The sequence below is a fragment of the Chrysoperla carnea genome, chromosome 5 (assembly GCF_905475395.1).
Source record: "Chrysoperla carnea chromosome 5, inChrCarn1.1, whole genome shotgun sequence".
NCBI classification, from domain to species: Eukaryota; Metazoa; Arthropoda; class Insecta; order Neuroptera; family Chrysopidae; genus Chrysoperla; species Chrysoperla carnea.
The window spans coordinates 51,927,860-51,943,718 of NC_058341.1; the positions used below are offsets into that span (position 1 = coordinate 51,927,860).

The 15,859-nt window shown below is 28.7% G+C and overlaps 2 protein-coding genes across 2 annotated transcripts; one reads left to right on the plus strand and one right to left on the minus strand.

Annotated features, from left to right (window-relative positions):
• LOC123301844 lies at positions 1-1,575 on the plus strand. The gene is made up of 3 exons (XM_044884766.1): positions 1-81; positions 501-1,184; positions 1,376-1,575. The coding sequence occupies exons 1-3, from the start codon at positions 67-69 to the stop codon at positions 1,478-1,480; spliced, it is 804 nt and encodes a 267-aa protein (XP_044740701.1). The 5' UTR covers positions 1-66; the 3' UTR covers positions 1,481-1,575.
• Positions 1,576-12,443: 10,868 nt separating this feature from the next.
• LOC123301846 lies at positions 12,444-13,481 on the minus strand. Its single transcript, XM_044884768.1, has 2 exons — positions 13,378-13,481; positions 12,444-13,118 (listed from the first exon to the last, which is right to left on the minus strand). The coding sequence occupies exons 1-2, from the start codon at positions 13,390-13,392 to the stop codon at positions 12,627-12,629; spliced, it is 507 nt and encodes a 168-aa protein (XP_044740703.1). The 5' UTR covers positions 13,393-13,481; the 3' UTR covers positions 12,444-12,626.
• Positions 13,482-15,859: the final 2,378 nt, after the last annotated feature.

Sequence of the window (15,859 nt, forward strand, 5' to 3'; positions counted from 1 at the left end):
AATCAATCATCATTCATGTGAACTTCTTCCGTATCCATACAAAAAAAACGAAAATTTTTTGGAACAATGCAGAACTTAACAGTAAGTAATTATTTTCATTATTTGGTCTCTTTAGCAAGCGACTTTACAATGTCCAGAAAATGGCTTTCTTTCAAACTTTCTGTAATAATCGATCCTAATCCTTGATCAAAGATTTTAACAGTCAGAAAGTTCTAAACATTTGAATTTTTGAGATATAAGGAGTCAACGTGCAAACAAACGTAATAATTAACCGCGTATTTTAGTGTGAATTAAAATTTTTTTAACTCATCTCGTTGCTCCTGTATGGGATATTTTTAGGTTTATCCTTAAAGTAAAAGTCTTTCAGTGACTTTCTTCCTTAAGCGAAAATTATATTTAACAAAAATTGACTGTGAATTTTACATTATTTGATCGAAAAAAAATTAATTTTACAATTTTTGAATAATTACCTATACTTAAGTATTATTAATTTTTTTTAGTTTTTCTTTGCATTAATTTGCATTTCACAAGTCATTTTTGCTAATCCAATAAATGAAACATTAACTGCTTCAAACAATGATAAAAAATCAGAAAAGGATATGATGGAAACAGCAGGAAATAATGTTGTATTTCGTCCGTTGTTTGTTTATCGTCAGCAACAAGCGGCAAGAAGACGTGCTCGAGAACATCGGCAACGGAGCCGAAGGGATGCTAATTCTGTAAATGAAAAAATAATTGAAACAAATAATGAAAAAACTCCAGAAAAAGAAACGATGGAAACAGCGGCAAATAATGTTGTATTTCGGCCATTATTTGTTTATCGGCAACAACAAGAGGCAAGAAGACGTGCTAGACAACATCGACAACGATGCCGAAGACATGCAACCACACCAACTGAACTCCTTGACGATAATGAACCTTTACCAGTACTGCCATTATCAACGACGACAACCTCAAAAATTATTCCATCAACTGAAAAAGTCGTTACAACGACAGTCAACCCCGAAATAACGACTCCAAAATCTGATAGGAAATCAAAAAAAGCCCATGATGGCAGTGATTTAGACCATCATGAATCTGGCTTGGTTTTTCGTCCATTATTTGTATACAGACAACAACAAGCTGCACGGCGGCGAATTGCAGCTGAACGTCGCAATCAAGCAGATAGACGATATTATGAATCTGTAAGAATACAATTTTATATAATTTTTATATATAGGCAACTTGTGTAACATATTCGTTATATGTTCAATATATATGCAATAACGAATGTTAAATTCAATATAGGCAACACTTAGAACAGTTCAATACTGATTAATTGCATATAGTATATCAGTTAAGAAATTATTACTAAATATAAAATTTCTTTTTACAGGTCCCAACTTACAATTATTATCCAACATATAAGCCACCTTACTACAAACCTTATAAACCAACAAAAAAGGACTGCCACGATCCAAATAAAGAATTATACATTTGAATCAATAGAAATATGAAATCGTTAAGGAAAATATGACAATCTGAATCTTTTTTTAATATAATAAGGCTCTCTTTTTTTACACAACTTTTGGAAACATTTAGAAAAACATTTTTGATGTATTTTACTATAATTTATTCTAAATTTTAATAATTTTTAATTTTGTATTTATTATCAATATTTATATTTTATTAAACAATTGTAAATAAATTAGATTTAAATAATTAATTTTATGTTTTTTTTCAAACCTTTTTTATTTATAACAACATTCTAATTTATATTTTAAATTGATTATGAGACAGTAAAAAATCCTTATCAAAAACTGTTTCTTAAATTTTACCATGATGGTTAAATTTTAATGGCTTGGGCAGCTAACCACCATGGTAAAATTTAGGACCACACGCATTATAAATTTAAAAGTTGAAAATAATTAAATAAATTTATAATATTACATTTTTCATCTAATGTCCAATTTCATCTATCCAAAATAGTAAGATTTGTACCGAGCAAACAAACAGAAATCAAGTTAAAAATAATCTGGTAATAAAAAAAAAGACTTTTTGATAGATATGATGGAAAGGAGAAGATTTTGAAAAGTATTATGACCAACGCAAATCGCAGAAAAACAAAGTAAAAAACAATTTACCAAAATCTATGTCAATAATGTTCAAATATTTCAGTTTTTTGGAAGTAAAAAATGCAACATACCTCAAATTCAAAGTACTTATTTATTAGAGCCAATTTTCATGGTTTCTATCAAGTCTTATCTTTATTAAATATTTCACATCTAAACTTTGTTAAAAATTCCTGAGTTTTGTTCGCAGAAATAATGTTCTCGAAAAATAATAATGCTTTATTCTGACTGAATATATAATGCTAGAGTGATACCCACCCGCTTCGCTGGGTTTAAAAGTAAAGATAGATAAAGATTGCTCTCGCTTATCCCCTTCGTATAACACTCGAAACAATGGTAAGGATTGTTTTACACAGGTAATATAATAGTAATTATTCATTGAGTATCTCAGAGAAGATGGCCGTGAAATACTTTATATTGACTATTTTTACAGAAATCTGTAATTTATGGTAATGTCAAATGACTACTTTTACAGAAATCTATATTTTATGGTAATGTCAAATTTCAAATTAAATAAAAAATTTTTATTTTTTTTAAATATATCTTTATAAATTATAGTTCATGTGTTTTTCTGATATATCAGCTATATTGCTGTTATATCAGAATTGTATTGTAATATTGCTGTTTCATTTAAACGTGAAAGCGTAACAAACAAACATGCTTACTTTCGCATTTATAATATACAGAAATAGAGATAGAGATAGATATAAATAATTTAAGAAAAATAAGAAAATCAACAAATTACTAATTTTAGTTAAAATTGAAAAATGATTAATTCTTCGTTGAAATTTAAAAGTTTTTTCACGCTTGATTATGCAAATTTTGGAGTAAATAAATTCTGATTCAATTTATTAGATATAAATTAATATCACATGTAAATATGAAGAAATTTCAGTTAATCAATTCTATGCAAAGGTAAATAATCATAATCATCAAATTTTTTCGCTTAATGAGATTAACACCTTCGTTTATTTTTTTGAAGGATTGTACGTCATAGATAGTGCAAATATTTTGGGTATATAAAGGGGATGATAATCATTTTTTATATCAAAGTAAATTTAAAAACCTTTAAAAAATTAATATCTGAAGTTTGACGTGAAAAAAAGTGAATAGAATCAAAAAAATTAAGGTAAGAACTTTTGTTAAAGCTTAAATTTTTACTAAACGTTCGAATTTAAAATTTTCTTCAATATGCGATAAGAGTTTCTCCCCTTGAAAAGCCTTGTTTACTCCTTAGTAAGTAAAAAATATTCAAGCAACATCGATCCCAAACGGAAAATTTTTCGATGTTCAAAAATATTTAAGTTTTTAACTGATTTAAAAGAGTTTAATTAATTAGTCAAATCGAATAATACTACTCGAATTCTATCTATATGTGTATCGGATGGAGCAATTTTAATGTGGTTTATTATATTAGATTAGTCAAATCATTTGTGTATAGGCATTTGTCGCTGATTTTGCAGTAATGAATGCAAATTATTTATTGCTTATTATGTCACAATTATTAATTTTTTATTAATCTTGCACCCGGTGGTTGCAACACTACGTGTTCGGTATATCTTTAAAAATGTTCATTTAGGAAAGTTTAAAACAAAAGTTTTAGGAAATTTGTAGATTTAAAAGTTAATTTATTATCAATTTATTGTTTAAACAAATATTAGAAAAAAATTTACAAAAAAGATAAGAAAATCAATTATCTACAATAAAGGTTATTTCATTTTTGGTCTTAAGTGCACGGTTACGAAGATATAGCACGGTTACGAAGATATAGCCCAAAACGGCTATCCTTAAAATGGAGGAACTTTCTTCCTCAGGGATTTCAGGGATTTTGTGCATTTACATTCAGTACGTAATACTAAACCTATTTAAATAAAAAATAACTCCTGTGATTTAATGCAGAAAAAAAATCTCTTTAGTCAGAGAAAATTTCAAAATTTCAGTCAAATTTCACTTGTTGCATCAGAGAAATATTAAAAAATTTTCAGAGTAATATGTTGTTACATTTTTTCGTTTCAGATGGCATCAATTTTATTCAAAACGTCAATTATTTTTATGTTAATTGTAATATTCGGCTTAACGTTTACACACCAAGCAAGTCTCTTCAATCAAGATAGCAATCAAGAATTGCGTATTCGACGTGAAGTTACAAATGAAAACTCTCCAATGCATGAGGGTATAGCAGCTGAATCGAATGGACCTCACGATAAACAACAAAGCGATTTAGAGCCGGCTAGTGATGGAATTGTATTTCGTCCATTATTTGCATACAAAAAGCAACAAGAAAACAGATTTAAAAATAATTAATTAATATGATATATGTTTTGTAAATAAAATTATTTTTTTAATTATTCAGGCATTTTATTATTATTGCGAGCCCTCATATTCTCTGTCAAATCACCCAAAAATTTGAAAATCTAAATTAAGCGTTGGTAGCTTCCTTAGGTCGCTAATATACCAAGCAACTTTTCCATTTTCAGGTGTAAGTTATAAAAATGTTACTCACCTTCAAAACACAATAAAATCATTCATTATCGGAATAAAGTTTTTCATAATTTCCCAAAAATTTTCATTTATTAAAAATGAGTATTAAATTAGCAATACCTACAAATATTAATAAGAGAGAATCGCAAAAAGGTCGTCCTTTTTATCCTAAAATTTTCAGGAGTAAGTTCTAAAATTTTCATTCACACTCTAAAACACATTAAAACTTACAAATTTAATTCGGTTCAACAACCAATAAATAAATGAAACAAATATCTAGATCCAGTGTAGAATCGGTGGAATTGGGAAAAATTCAAAAAAAATTATAAAACTGTAAGTATCTCAAGAAAGCATTGCTTTTATAAACCCATAAAAAGAAAATTAAGTTATACATACAGAGCGGGGAGGATTAAATTGTGTAATACATAACACATTATGTCATAGCAAAACATAACAACTTTGATACAGCAGCCTTGATTGTGTTATCCTAAGACATTATGTGTTATACAATTTAATCACCCTCGTATGTATAATTTGATTCCTCCCACATCAAAGTGTCTCTGCATTGGTGGAATAATTTGAATAATATGTATTACTCTTTATAAATAAAGACAACAAAATATTTTTTTAGTATTCGCTACCCAATTCAATCAATTTCCAATCAATTATTGTTTTATAATAGTCCTCTCTATATTCTAAAGTGATACCTACTAATTTAATGAATTTGATAGGTCTGTTTTTTTATAAATCTTTCTATTTTTCCCATAGCTACATCTCCCGAATCAGGCCTCAAATCGAAATTTGTTAAAGAGCTTTTCCATTTGTCTTGATAAGCTTAATTTACTGGTATAATTTTCTGCTATCAATAACAGAACACCCTGTATATAACAAGCCGCGGGTAGGGTCTAGTGCGACTCTTGAGGTCCACACAAATAACTTCCCAGCATAAAAAATAGTTATAAAAATAAAAATAAATAAAAACTCGACCGACTCGAAACAACTCTACCGAATATTATGAAATTCTTTTACGGATCATATTGCCGTTAATACGCTTCGATCAACACCTCAACGAAGTCGGTATCATTTTTTGATCGTGCGATATTCATCAGGAAAAAAATGACTATGAACGTACGTACACACACACACATATATACTTCCTCCCCAAATTGGTGTTAATGTTTTGTCCTGACCATGAAACGTAAAGACAAGTTGAAAAATTCGATTTCGAAATCGGACCCATTATAAAAACTTTCTCTACTGGGAAGTTAAAAATTCCATAAGTTTGTGTCAGCATCGTAAAGCACGTAAGAGATGCACTCGTAAAGCAGGTAAAAGATGAATTGTAATGAATCAAAACTATTAATACTTGGGTATGGGTGTTCATAAAATCACATTTTATTAGTCTATTTCCGGTTGTACGTCTGTCCCTTCGTCCGTGAACATTAACCCAATTTCTGGATATTGGCCCCAACCGAAATTACTTATTTCTAATTACTTTTAGTATGAGCAGCAGGGTGAGAGTAAATTTCCATGTATTTTTTTATTTTGCCAGTTGAATTCTAAACCTACCCTTTAAACAAATTCAAATCTGATATTAATTTTTTTTTAATAAATAATTCCTTTAACGATCAATTTCAATAGATATAAAAGATATCCTAGTTTCGCATTGTTATCAGAGCCAACAATAATTTTAACTAATCGACATTTTTATTGTAAGATTTTTAACAGGAAACGTTTATTGTCTATGTTTTAAAAACGTTAAAATTAATTTATTCCAGATGAGTTTTGTGACAAATCGAAATACTTGTTCATAGGTATACCTTCAGTTCTGTAAATTTTGAGTTCAGTTTCTACTGCTATAAATAAATAAAAAACTTCAAAAATTTCATTAAAAAAAATTTATTCAAATATAAAAAATATTAAAATCTAGGTACAACAATATCATTCTTTCTATTAAAAAATTTTCACAGATTAATCCAATTTTATTCTTTTCCATACATTTTCATGCATAAATTCTTGTCAAATCGAAAGCAATTGAAAGTATAAATCAAATTTCCCAAAGAAATACTCATTTTATCATCAATCACGTATCACCAATATTTGATAAACGTTTTAATTGCTGTTGACGATATGCAAATACTGGACGAAACACAATTCCATTATTTGCTGTTTCTAAATCGGTATTATCCATTACATGATTTCCAGATTCTTCTTCAACCATGTCTGGGATTGGGGATGTATTAACAAATGTTATTAAAATGATTGAAATAAATAGGCAGACAAAAAGAAGTACTGATTTGGTCGACATCTGAAAAATAAAAGAAAATAAATTATAGTCAAATTTATTATTCTTAGATTTTTAAATATAGCACTCCTATGAGGAGAATTAAAGTCATTTGCTCTCAAGAATAAAAATGAAATTGAAATTTAAACAAATTTTGAGTTTTTATCTAAGTAGAAAATCAATAATAATAATTGTTTCGTAACTTATTCAATCAAAGCCATTTAATTTAAATAAACGGTGGCTCAACAATTACAGTAAATTAAAACATTAAATCATTGCAAAAAAAAAATTTTATTATTATTATTATTTATTTTTGAATTAGATTGAATCTCTTGGGAATGGAAGCAAGTTCGAAAAATTTTGAAATCAAATAAAAAAACTTGTAATCATACACTAATAATAAAATTATTTTAATTATTTTAATTATTTATTATAATATAGTATGTACTACCAAAAACCTAATATAAATCCAATTAATATTGTTATTTATTAATAACTAATAATATCTTAAATAAGCAACGGTTCGATAACTTTATTGTATAACTCAATCTTTTTCAATCTCTATAAGAGAAAACAAACTTTGTACCTCTAAGACATAAAATAATTATTATGCAAAAATAATTTTTAATTTTTTTTTTTCAAATTTTGATAATAAACTAATTATTCTCACCTTTGTTTAATTTTTGATTATAAAATGATTTTTTCTAAATTAATTATTGAATAATATTTTAGAATTAGATAACACAATGAAACTGTGAGTTCTTAAGTTAAACTGATTACTAAATAGATAACATTCAGTGTTTTTATATGCAAATGAGACAAGAATCTCTGCTTCTCTAAGAATAGGTCACACGGTATAGATGATACCTTGACGTAAGTACTATTAGAATGACAAATAATAATATAATATAACTAGCGGCCCCGACGGACGTTGTCCCGTAAAAACGTAACTCCAATTCATGAATACCTATACTACGTTTAGCCTGTCCGCTAAACCCATCCCGCTAAACCCCAATTTAACTCCTATTTATTGGAGTGGCCTGACCTTCGACCTTTGGCCTGACCTTTGATAGTAGAGCTCGCTGCGCTCGCATATGGCTCTAATAAATGCCTATTGACAATACCTGAATACTATTAAAAATACATAGTACACATAGTATACATAATGTGATATGATTTATATGCGCTCCCACCATTTAATGAAATTTCATTTTTTTGGTACGGAGCCCTCAAAAACAGTTGTACTGGACCAAATTGTAAATCTAAACCATCCTCGAATCCCCTTGAACTCACACAAAAAATTTCATCAAAATCGGTCCAGCCGTCTAGGAGGAGTTCAGTCACGTACACACGCACACAAGAAATATATATATTAAGATTCTTTGACGTCTATGTTCATCCACAAAAGGTGCTAATAATACTATGAACGTAAATGGATCTAAATTATTTAAATAAATAAACATCATATTCTATCTTATTATCCCATAAGTTTATAACAATACTCTTTTTTTAATATTATTTATCAACAATAACAATAGATTTAAAATTAAAATAATGTGATTTAATGCACGTTTAAAATGGAGTGAAATATTGATTTAAATTATTTAAATTATTTATATTAGTTTATTTATTCTATTGTTTTTTTTTTTTTTAATAATTTAATAATATAACCTTTGGAATGAAAACAATGAAAATAACAGTTTACGGGTAAAAGAGTAAGGGCATGCCGAAGGTTAGCTGAATGGGAATTACGTTTCTCGAAAGACTCACTTCACAAATCTCAAATTTAATGAACTGGTAAATAAGCCCATTTCTTGAACAAAGATAGTGAATGCGCTCAAATCAATCTAATTTTCATCATTTATCATTTTTGGGTTAAAATTACCTAAACTTATTTATTTTATAAAAAATATAAAAATGCTATAAACAAAATTATCTGTCAATTTTCATTATAACTTTGTTCCAGACTAATTTAAACCTGATGCTGTCTGCGAAAAACTTCATGTATTGTGCACATTCCCGTGCGTAAGGCAGAGGATTTGAGGGTAAAAATGTCTATCATTGAGAATCTGTCAACATAAATTTTGAATTAACAATATAGTCCTGTAAATGCACCCATTTATGAGACGCATTTATACTGACGAATCAGATATTCATGCATATTTTCAGTGCGGTACATTCTTTGACTACGTCTTTGAGCCGAGTTCAAACAGAAAACCTGGATCTAGGAAAAACTACCGAACTGACTGATGTTGCGAAACATAATTTGATTGAAAGAAAAGGACGCTGGAGAACATTTCAGGGAAATTTTCAAAACCATGAACGATAAATACGACTTAGAATTGCGGAAGCCAAGGTTCGCGTCATAACAGTTTCATCGCTCGAATATACAGACTGATTCAGTTAAAGATTATAGATCGATTTTTGAATCATCGCAATAGTTTCTCTTTTCTTGTCTCTTACTCGACCAAAAAATTTTTTGAAAAATTTTGATGAAAACTCTTGCTAGACTTTTTCTTTTTTCGCGTTCTGGCAGTTTTGCCTGTGACAACAGTGACGAATGAACGCTCCTTTTTAACAATGCACGGTGTATATAGGTCAATGAACACAGAGGTTGGGAAAATTTTTTTCTGTAGCTCACAGAATTGGAACTTATTGGAAGATAGTAACTAAATATAACATTTTGACCTAATTAAATATTCTATTTCTAGAAAAAAGAATTTCTTGTTTTTATTGACTTAATGACCTAACATGGTGATCAAAACTTTGAACCCCTTCTCTTGGATAATTTCTGCACACGAGCCTGATTGTGCAAAACTATTTTTACGTCAATAAGTACTGACATAGAAAACCACGAAGTTTAAATTTGAAGAGGAATAAAATATTTTTTGCTAGCTAAAGGACAATATTCTATCCTTCTATTGCATAGCAGGGGAAGACTTGTTTATTCTCTATGGCGTCGCTTTCGATTTCTTATGCATACAAAGAAGACAATACCGAAATTGAATAATCAAGTTTGTAGAAAATTGGGAGAAGCTTTCGCTATACGAAATGAAATAATAATAATTGTTCATCGATAATTTTAAAAATAAAATATCGATTAATAGAATAATTAAAAATAATTTACAATTAAGTGTTATTTCTATGATTCAGATGCTAATAATTCTATTTTGCATATTTTTCAAGGGAATAAATGCATATTTATCCCAAGGTCGTAAGAATTTCATACTCTAATACGGTCCAACAGTCATATTTGTTTTAATTTTATGAAGTTTTAGCTGAATCATTGAAAATTTGATTCCAAAAGAAACATTGTTCGATTTTTCGAAAGTTTCATCTGTTTTTGGATCCAAACTGTTCAAAAAAAAAAAAAAACAATTGATAACCAAGGAAATTGGAAGCAAGAAATTGATAGAGTCCAAGAGTCCAATTTTTCAGAAGCTCTGAGGTTCAGAGACATTTTTCAAGATAATTTTTTGTCATGCTTACAGAGTTACATGAGAAACAATTTCTAGATATTTCGATTCCCTTGAAAAATAAATTTTTCTCCCCTCCGGGGGAAAGCGCCGCCATTCGTCCCACTGTGATAAACGAAATTACTGCTATCCGCTTCCGTCAAGCTGAAAAATAACATACACACCACGGAAGCAAGTAAAGAATGTCTCAGTTGTCATGTGTGTCACCCTCAGCTTCGGCTCGGGGGACAATGAACATGATCTCTAAGACATTCTTTACTTTTGCTAACTTTACGTGTAACATATAGTGGGCCAGCGTAGTTACCGCAGAGAGATCGTTTTCTACGCTTCACAGGGTAAAATCTTGGTTGCGTGTCTCAATGGGATAGGCAAGATTATTCGGGCTTGCTTTCCTAAACATCTGGAAATCGATGATATTATCTACGCTTTCACGAAAAAAATGAAAGCTTGAATTTTAAGTAAAGAACCTAAATAAAATTATATAATGTATACTGGCGTTTAATTTAATTTGAAATTTTAAAAATTTCATCAAAATTGATTCAGTAGTTTACTTTTGTAAATTTTTTGAGCGAACAAACTAACATTTTACAGGTTTATTAATTTACAAATACCCTGGACAAAATCTTGGTCAGGACGTCATATATTTTGAAAACATCTCCTAAGTAGGAATGTACTATACCGATCATGAGCGAGTTCATACTCCGATTAGCATTTGGCCGATTATCGGGTGCTGTGCCATGCCCATCATCTTTTTTGAGGGCTGGATCCGCGCTTAACTAATTGGCCTCTAGATGATCATCCTAAAAATCTTTTCATATTTTAAGATCTTTTTCAAGGAATAAGGCCCTAAAATTTATGCATGTATCATTTATTTATTATTATTTAAGGATTATGTTAAAAATTTTCAAAAAAAAATCTTCTCTGAAACGGAAATTGTACGACTCCGAAGACACCCGTCTCGAAAAAAAAAACGCTTACTTTATCCACGATTTCAGCCGATTGGCTTATCTGAATAAAAACGGCATTTTACAAGTCCAAATACGTTTAAAGTTTCAAGTACTTATCTGAGCTTGCCAACATTTGTTTCTTCTAACTTCTGTATCTTGATAACGACTAAGAATTTTACCAACATATTCTACACATGTTAAGAAATCAATTTACGCAAAAAAAATTGATTTTTTCAATCCATCCCCCGCAGGGAGTGCCCCCCTTAAAATCACTCAGTATACATAAGTTCAAGCAATCTACTTTTTCAATAATTAAGTCTCAAATAAGTAACTTCAAATTATAAGGGTCCCAAATAATTAGCTATATTTAGAAACTCACTTTTAGGTTTTTATTCTTTATGGTAAGCATAATTAAATTATATACTAATAAAAGTGCGAGGGATGGAACTGTCCTTCAAGTAAGAATGTGATACTAATCACGTAGACAAAGCTATGAACGTGATAGAAATAGACCTATGATTTATTGTGTTTTTCACGGTTTCTCAAAGTAGAAGAAATTTATCTGACCAAGATTTTACAACTAGATTTTAGTTAAGTTTTACAACTGGAAATTTCTTCTCTTATTGAAATTAGGTAATGATGAAGATGAAGTGTGAAAACGCTATATGAAGGCATTCACTGCGTTTTTACTAGGCCATATTCCCAAAAGAAAAAAAAAACATAAAAACAAAATTTTTTATCGTTAAAATTTTGAAAAATCCAAAATTATACTATAATCAAATTTTTTTAATCAAAATTTTGTTTAATGAGCGTTGCCAAGAGTCTTCCTGCAAACTTTTAGCTCGATTGGATTACGGAAAAATGGTTAAAAATAAATCGAAAGTTTTTTCGGTAGAAACACAGGCATTACGAGTTAAAACGACGACTTTATGATAATTTTTTAAGTCTCTTTTCATGACTTTTAACAATATTTGCCAGACACTATTAAGTAAAAGTTTTCAAATCATTTTAGTGTGACTGTAAATTTATTATGATTTTGTTTTATAATAAAGGAATATCTAGTTTTACAGCTCAAAAACGTTGCAATCTGTTGTGCGATTTGTCTCAATTCATGATTTAAATAATTTAAAATAAAAACTCTTTATTTAAAAAAATTCAGTAAAATAATTTATTAATAATTAATTGTTTTAAGTACAAAGATAAAATTAAATAAATAAATAGTAAAAGTAACAAATAAAATGAAAAAATAATAATTAGTTTGTACAAAAATCATAACAATGATTTATCAGACTTTTGATCTCATAAAGAAATAAAAAAAAATACAAATCTAATTATAATCTTGATTTCTTGATAGTCTGGAACGTTGCGCCGATTGTTGTCGATAATGGAATAATGGACGAAATACAATATTATTTTCGGCAACATCCAATACATCTCCATTGTGATTTACTTGTTCCGCGCTTACTAAATTCTTCACAAGATCCACATCCTCAACGTCAGCTTCCAATGGAGCATTAACAATTGTATTCTTTTTTATTGATGGTACCAAAAGTAAATCTTTATCTTGTTGTACAACTTTTTCCACTGGTTTTGCTGCAATTTCCATTGGTTTTTCTGCAGCATCCGTTCTTGGTTTATCGGAATCGGTTATACGCGGATAAAAGAAATATTTTGGTTGAGTACTAATTACACTATCACGGTTGTCAGCCATTACTCGTCCTCTGTATGGAACGATTGGTAAACTGTTGTAACTTTGAAGTGGTAAGGCGTTAATTTGGATAATGATTGTAGACAAAATTAAAACGATCATTTTTACAATCTGTAACAAAATAAAATATCCAAAAATTAGACACTCCGTTCGTAATTATTTTCGATTAAAAGTAAAACTGTCTTTAGTGATTGAAATTAAAGTTAACGTTTTTGGGATTTGAACCCAAGTTTTACTTTCACATGTATATTTTTCGTATTTTATACACTTTTTTGTTTAAAATTTTCAAAAAAGTACATTTTTATTGTTATCAAAAAAAAAGACTTATTGAAAATAAGGATGATTTTTGAAATTTAATTAATTAATTTACCTGTGTTGAAGCCATTTTAAGATGAATGTTTAAGTTTGAAATATCACACAAAAATATAAATGTTTTTTATAGTTGAACACTTGATCTGTATGAGTTTTCAAGATGATTTGATATAGATTCAAAAAGTTTTCGTAATATATATACAAATATTTTAGAAAAAAAATTATGATTAGGTGTAAATTTTGTATGAAAATAGACGTAAAACATTTAAGAGTATGACGTCAAGATATTTATTTTCTGGATGTATCTACTAAGCATCATATGCTCTTGTGTTAAATTGTGATAATTGATTACGAAAAGTTAGTCATCATTATTAGTTCGTTCAATATTATTGTTTGCTTTTGAATAACTAGAAGTTTTATTTTAAGGATCCGTAGAATTTTATGCAGTTTTCGAGATAATTATTAATAAATGTTCATAATGAATTCAAAATATTAAAATAACTTCAAATGAATTGATCTCGCAGGTATTTAGGAAATTTAAAATTATTAACGTATAGTTTACACAACGTTTCAATACTTTATTGTAGCACTTGAAGAAGATAAAATAATATTGTTTAAAGTACGTTAATAATTTAAAATTGTCTATATTCCGATGAGATCAATTCGTAAAGAAATGTTATAGGCTCGAAAATCATTAATAAATTTGACAATAATGATTTACAAATCTGAAAAAACGCTTACATAGGCAAATGTTTTTGCAAATATAATATACATATCACCTAAAAGTCTTAATAGTGTAGTTTTCTAAGCTCTAATGTTCTCCTCTGTTAATTTTTCTACCATGCATATATGAAATAAATCAAGGTATACTAAGTTTAGTCTCAAGTTTGTAACGCTTAAAAATATTGATGTTACGAACAAAATTTTGGTATAGGTCTTCATAAAATCCATTTCCGATTTTTCTTTCGTTTGTCTGTCTGTCTGCCCGTCTGACAATACGATAACTCAAAAACGAAAAAAGATATCAAACTGAAATTTTTATAGAGTGCTCAGGACATAAAAAGTGAGGTCGAGTTCATGAATGAGCAACATAGGTAAATTGGGTCTTGTAAACTGTCAGAGATAGAACAAAAGTTTAAATGTAAAAAATGTTCCTTATGAATAAATAAACAACTTTTGTTTGAAACATTTTTTTCGTAAACATCACTTTTTACCTGTGAAAGCGCAAATTAGATAGTAAAGGTATTATATGGGAATGCCAGTGTGTCTATGGTATGTATGTATATGTGGCTCTCTAAGAGTTGCTATCTTTCTTTACTTACATGACGTAAAAACGATTGCATAATTAACATTGCCTATACGTGGTATTTCAAAAATTAACTCAGTCAATTGTTTGTTTTCACTTGTTTAATTTTATAAATTAAATAATATTTATTATTAGTTAGTTCTTTAAAAACTCGAGTTGGAATATATGAATGAAGTATATAGGTTTTTTTCAATCTTACAAGGAACGTAATAGATAAGTTGCATTCATTTTTTTTACTCGTAACTTCTACGAGCAAAATGAAACCGAGATTAACCACCTTTACCATCTCTTGTGGAGAGGAAAATTTTGCTTATTATGCCCCCTTATTTGTTTGTAAAAATTAAATGGCTAAGGAAAAAAAAGTCGAGACTGGTCTGAAGCAACGCGTATAGATAATACCTATACGTATTGTTCTAAACTTTTTTTTATTCAAGCTACTATTGCCTTGAGAAAATACTCAAGTTTTAGCCAAAACAAATTCTAAATTATTGTTTGTAACATTTGAATAACAATACGATTGTATATAATCGTCGCTGTACTTCAAAAATTCTACTACCGGCATAGAAATGCGAGAGGTAGAAAATTTGATTTCCCTTCATATCTACATATTTCTTCATATCAGGTATTGAAGCAAAAATGAAAAATATAAAAAGCCAAACTCCAAGAATATTAGCTCTATAGGCAAGTTATTACATGACTGCAATGCAATTTACATACCTGCGTGTAATAATTTTTTTCATTCTGCAAATAATTGCAAATTTTCTGAACCACATAAGATGTCGTTTTAAATAAATACTTCAATAATAATTTTATTTTTATACATTAGACTGTGTGAAAAATCCTTTCCGTAGTAAACCTAAAGATTTATTATTAATCATCATATTTTATTGACTTTTCATAAATATATGTCGAGAAATTGATTTCAATTATTGTGAATGATTCGATTTATCAAATTAATGATTCATATTATTTCATGTTGCAATATTTTCCTTGATATTATTGCATCATTGTCTAATAATTATTAATAAAGTTATTTTTAATATTGTCATATCGGATCACTGTGAGTGTGACATTGTCGACTTTGCTCAATGTAAGTTTGAGAATAGATTTGGCTCCAAGGAAAAATAGATCACGAGCCTAATAACAAAAGTTGTTTGGAGTCGTGGATAATTTAGTAATTAGCAGCGAAATTGACTCTGGTCTTTCGTGAATAGAAGATCTAACCAGGCAGAAT

Excerpts from the sequence above, each read along its gene's own strand:
- LOC123301844 (XM_044884766.1), top strand. Across the intron at positions 1,185-1,375 it reads ATAGACGATATTATGAATCT|GTCCCAACTTACAATTATTA; the intron begins GTAAGAATACAA and ends TTCTTTTTACAG.